Here is a 6,000-nt window from a genome sequence, read left to right on the forward strand (position 1 = left end):
TTCTTCTGCCTCAGCCTCCCAAGTAGCTGGGATTACAGGCATGCACCACCACACCGGACCAATTTTTGTATTTTTAGTAGAGACAGGGTTTCACCATGTTGGCCAGGCTGGTCTCGAGCTCCTGACCTCAAGTGATTCACCTGCCTCGGCCTCCCAAAGTGCTGGGATTACAGGCGTGAGCCACTATACCTGGCCGTTACTTACTTTTAACCAGTCCATTTTTCATCTGAGTGGTATTAATGTGTTTTATTAGACTACGTACTTTATTACACTAAGTTGAGCAGAGACAATGGAGGAAGCAATGAGTTGGTGGTAGTGGCAAGCCCTTCTAAGCACCAGGCCTCTGGTTATCTCTTTTGTACATATTCTATTTTTTTTTTTTCCTTGGGGCACAAACCCATTCCAAACTCCTTCCTGACCTTCCTTTAAAGTGGTGGTAAATATAAATGTGGGCACAGACCTAATACCATTGTCAAAAGCCCCACTTAATACTATTGCTAAGACAACAGGAGTGGATTCGTAAAGTGGAGTTTTAATGAAAACCTTCAACTCTGCTTAGTGAGATTTCTTCTCATACCCTTGCTCAGGTGGTTAAAGAATGCAAACTTTTCTACAGTTCTGCATGTTTTCTCTCACTTCAGCATAGGATGGATTAGAGGTAACAATCACAGTTAGGGCATTACTATAAAACTGTAGGGAAGTAGTAATGAGTCCCTGAACAAAGGTGGTGGCAGTGGTTTTGATGTGTGAAATTAGAGGACTGCAGACTTTGTTAGTTGACTGTTAGTAGAGGTAAAGGAGGAGGAGAAATTATCAGCATTAGCTCATAGAAGGTGGATCACATTACCAGCTACAGTGGTCAGGCGGGTTTGGTAAGCTGGGGGATTGATAGACTATGATTAAGGAAAGAAAGTTTGATGAGAAAACAGGCATCTCAGGAACAGTAGTAGCACCAGGTAGAAACAGAAGCCACAGATCAAGTCTGTATTAGGTCAGAGCAAATAGAGATGTTATAGGCAGAAACTTGGGGTGCAGAATGGTAGACCGAGGCACGCTACATCCAGATCATGGTGCAGAAACAGTGGGAGCTCCAGGCTGAGTGGTCTCCATGAAATTCACTGGTGATAAATCATGGTTGATTGATGTCACCTAGGGCCCAGGGAAATGGGCCTAGCAAGAAAAAGGCAGAAAAGTAAACTCTAGTCACAGACAAGGTTGGTTTCCCACCTTGAGAGGAAGAAGAACCCCCTGGGATATGCGTGTACAAGGGGACTAAGATGGTAGTCTGATACCCAGGGACTATTCAGGGAGATTATTGGTCGTTTTTACCAGTGACCTGTTCAGTATCTCATGTCTCACCCACGGCAGAGCCAAAACAATATTCTAATACCTGTGGATACCCGAGCAACTGTTATCAATATACTGCTGAGCCAACTTGTCTTTGGTACCAGGTTGCTTTATCTTTCTAAAGCACCATTTTCTTTGAATCATTGCTTCACTTAAGAATCTCCTAAGACCATTTGTTTACTGTCAGATTAAACTCCAGGGCTTTAGTCTGGCATTCAGAAATCATTAACTCACCATCCTTTTACTACACTTTTCCATGAATGTGAATCCTCTGCCCAGGAAGATTATGGCCATCTTTCAAATATGCTGTAGAAACCCCAAATGTTCATATCTTTTCTTGACATTCAAATTTATAATTTTTCCTGAAGCCTTCTTTTTAAGCCCAATGTATAGCGCCTGTCTTGTATTTGCTTGCATTTAACCCATTCTGTTTCTCTGTTTGTGCCTTTTGTCTCTCCAGCTAGTATTCTGTCTTTCCATATAGATTGATACTCATTCCTTAAAGACAGACACCACAAATTTCATTTCTTATGCCATTAAAAGTGGGGAGTGAAACTTTTTTCCAGTTTTTATTTGACTACAACTGTAATGTTTTGAGAAGTCTTAGTCTTCAGAATGATGGAAAAGATTAATCATTTGCCTGGCTTTTCGTTTAATAAGGTGTAACTTAGAAATAAAGTAGTGTTCTTGCCAAAAGTTTCTATGGGTTTTTTTGTTATGGCTTCTCAAGGTGCTAAGTATTTAAACAGTTTTTTCTTGTATGAAATAATTTTATGAAATATGTGAAAATATAATTCGTGTGTTACCGACAATCATGTAAATTGCCATAAACTCCCTGAAGTCTGACTAAAAGGTCTTCTTTGACCTATCAGTTTCACTCCTAAGGATTAAGGGAGGCTAGGCAGGAGAATCGCTTGAACCCACGAGGTGGAGGTTGCAGTGAGCTGAGATCATGCCACTGCACTCCAACCTGGGTGACAGAGTGAGACTCTGTCTGGAAAAAAAAAAAAAAGAAAAGAAAAAAAGAATTTATCCTGAGGAACTATTTATGGCTATTTCTAAATATTTTCAAGGTTGGTCATTATACCATTGTTTTGTAATATCTAAAGATTAGAAATCAACCGAATAACCTTGTAGAATTGTTTATGTTCCACTATAAACATTTACTATGGAATATTATACAGTTAACAAACATGGTCTTCTACAGGAATAGTGACATAGGAAAATTGCCCTGAAGTTTTAGTAAGTAAAAAGGTCAGACTGCTGAACCATATATATGGTATAATCCCATTTTCTTTGCCTAAAGAAAGCAAAAACAGTTCTATCTATAAATTTTATATTCTGTCTTCCAATTTTATGCAGTAACTACTAGAATATTTAGTGACATAGAAAATGGCCCTGATAATTGATAAGTGAAAAGATCAGGTTATTGAACAGCATGTATGATAAAATCCCACTTTTTTGCCAAAAAGAAAACAAAATTATACTTAACAAATTTTTAAAAATTCTGTGTTGTCAATTACATGTAAGAGCTTTGCATTTCTCTTGTAATTAGGAAAATAAATCCTTTTATTAAAAAAATAAATTTGCTGTAGTTACTTCAGAGAGAAAATAACAATGGAAAATTATCTGCAAGGAAAGGTCTTAAAGGAAAAGAGACCCCTCAGCCCATATACAAACACTTTCTAATTCTATTAATTTTCAGCAAACTGGAGTTCTAGATAAAATTCAGACCAATGATGGTCACTATACTGTAGTGACCTAGAATTAGCAATTTCACTTCTAATCTAAATATTACCACTAAATGGTTTCCTTAGTGGTAGTTATAAGTAGCCTATTGGGATTTTACTTTATTCTTTTAGAAAATTAATGGATGTTAGTGAATAGACTTGTAATTAACTACATTAGCCTGTAAGAGTGCAGAGTAGGCATTCAGCAGGTGCTGGTGTTCCTTCTACAGGTACCACTGGCTCCATAATTTAATGCTCTCTAAGACTGAAGCTTAAGAAATAAACCAAAAACATCACAAATCACTTCTTCCAAGTGCCAGTTTAAAATCCTTAAGCTCTTAATGATATTTATTATAGAATCTTTCCAATATTAATTAATTTTATTTATGTGAATAATTTATTTATATAGTGATTAACTTTTTCAGAAGATGTTATTTTCACACTTCCTCATTTACTCTGTTAATTCACTTTCAACATAATTAAAAGTATCTTCTAGAGGGTGGTATTACTTCACATGATCCAAATTTATTTGCTTTCTTAACTTAGGTTACTATTGGCAGAACAGACGTTGAAGACTTAGACCTCTGTGCCACATCTCGGGAGAGGCGGTTTCGTTTATTTGCTTCCATAGAATGTGAAGGGCAGTTATTCATGACTCCATATGATTTTATTTTGGCTGTTACAACAGATGAGCCCAAAGGTAAGTATACTTTTGAAATTATCTTAATAATTGTATTTTTTTTATCTCTAGCTTGTAAATGTATGGAGCAGTATAAGTTTTTTAGAAGAACTGAGTAATGTGGTATTTCACATGATACTGTGCTATTCAATGTTACAAACTGATATTTCTTACAAACTCTTACTCACATTTTTTCTCTTTTCAGAAACTTTCAATTGCTTTATCTTTCTCAGCTCTACACCACCTTACTTTTGCTACTCTTTATAAAAGACTCATATTCTGCCTATTCATTCTTATATCAAACCTGAACAGAGTAGTTCAGAGGACTGGCTTTGAGGTTAGCCCTGGGCAAGAATTCTACCTGTATCTCTTCTGCATTTGTCATAGCTCCTGCAGTGTAAATATATTAATAGTTTAATTGTGTCTCACCTTTTCATATATTAGAATAATGGTTCTCAAACTTTTTGGCAGTCTGTACATTCTTGCAAATCTCTTAATATCTAACTTAACAGAAGACAGCTGTATTCTCATATGTGCTTTTTTATTTGATCTGTTACAATATGTTGTTTTCCATGAAGTATATGAAGAAAAGCTACCTCACAGATATAGACAGTAAAAAAAGAGTATTTTAATCGCCTTTTTAGATAATTATAGATACTGTCCTTTGTTACTATATCACAATTGACTGGTGATAGTTGAGGCTTCAGAAGTCTCTGCAGATGGTGGTAAAAGAATAATGAGAACTAAGGGTTTTTTGACTGGCTTACCTGGATGGATGGCAGTAGGGACCAGGTTTGAGGAGAAAAATCACAATTTCAATTTTGGTCATGATCTATTTGAGATACCTTGGATATGTAAAAGGATACAGTTGGATTTTTTTTTAATAATTCATTTCAGTTCACTGAAAGATCACTCACGAAAAATCAGTGTAACAAATAAATCGGTTGTTTGACCCATATCTGCTTTAAACTGTCACACAAATACTTCAACTTAGACTAGAACAATTATAGCCATTTTTTTCTCCAGAGTCAGCGATATGGCAAAAACGAACCATAAAATAAATCCTCAATAATTTGGCAAATTGGCTACTTGACATATTAACTTTTAATGAATTTTTTATTCTTTGGATTATTTCCACTGGATATCAAGGAAGAGATTCAGGTATATATTTAGGATTCGTCTTTGCATTATTGCTAATTCATACGATGTGTATGAATGACATTGCCTAGGGAAGCCGTATAGGGTGAGAATATAGATAACCAAAGACCTGGCCGTGAGGAATTTCTGCTCTTTAAAAGATGAATGGACAAAAGGCTTTGAAAGGATGAGGAAAGGGGACATAAGAGTGGCCAGAGACATACGAAGAAAATCATAAGGGTATGTAGTCATAGAAGCCAAGTAAAATAGCCAGAATTGCCAAGTGAGTGCAGTGTTACTGAGAATTCAAGGCAGATAGGACAGGAAAGTGTCCCCTAGATTTAATAACATGAAGGTTATTGATGGTTTTTTAAAAGGATGTTTCAGTGGAGTCATTTGGGCAAGTGCAGGAGTGAGTAGCAGATGAAGAAATGAAGACGATGAGTGTAAAGGACCCTCTTACAATATTTGGTTGCAAAAGACAAAGGAACTGAAAGGTAGCTGGAATGGAATTTGAAGTAGACACTTTGATCATGCCAGATTTTAAATTAAAAAAAAAAAAAGATTTTAACCAGAAACTATGAGAGAAGCATTTAAAGAAATGTAAACTACATAAGCTAAAACATGAAATCAAGACAGTATATGGTATAGTAATAGTAGCCACTTTGGGAATATGTAGGACCATATAGTGATAGGAAAGGCGAAAACTTATTTAGAGTTTTTTGTTTTTTGTTTTAGGATTTTAAGGCTATGATAAGGATTATATCCTTTTATTTAATCCATTCTGTACAACGTAGATTCTTTATTTGTGAGTTAGTATAGATTTAATACTAATTTGCTAATAAATATAAAGAATCCATGTTGTACCAAATCGATTAAATAAAAATGTATGGAATATTTGTATGACTACTTCTGTATTAAGGTTCTTTTCTGTGTGCTGAGGGGGATACAAAGTCTGTGTACTCAGGAAACTTACAATATTGTAAGATGACATAAGATACAAAAACAACCAACTCCGGCCGGGCGCGGTGGCTCAAGCCTGTAATCCCAGCACTTTGGGAGGCCGAGACGGGCGGATCACGAGGTCAGGAGATCGAGACCATCCTG

General features: G+C 36.1%; 1 protein-coding gene across 1 annotated transcript in view; it reads left to right on the forward strand.

Moving 5' to 3' along the window:
• Nucleotides 1-6,000, forward strand: part of MICU3 (mitochondrial calcium uptake 3) — a 123,352-nt gene that overhangs the window by 60,591 nt on the left and 56,761 nt on the right. Inside the window, exon 4 of the mRNA XM_017867196.1 lies at nucleotides 3,624-3,777. Within this exon, the coding sequence (XP_017722685.1) occupies nucleotides 3,624-3,777 (154 nt within the window). The remainder of the gene's footprint in view (nucleotides 1-3,623; nucleotides 3,778-6,000) is intronic.

Source organism: Rhinopithecus bieti, unplaced genomic scaffold (assembly GCF_001698545.2).
Source record: "Rhinopithecus bieti isolate Rb0 unplaced genomic scaffold, ASM169854v2 scaffold_2888, whole genome shotgun sequence".
In the NCBI taxonomy this organism is placed as follows: domain Eukaryota; kingdom Metazoa; phylum Chordata; class Mammalia; order Primates; family Cercopithecidae; genus Rhinopithecus; species Rhinopithecus bieti.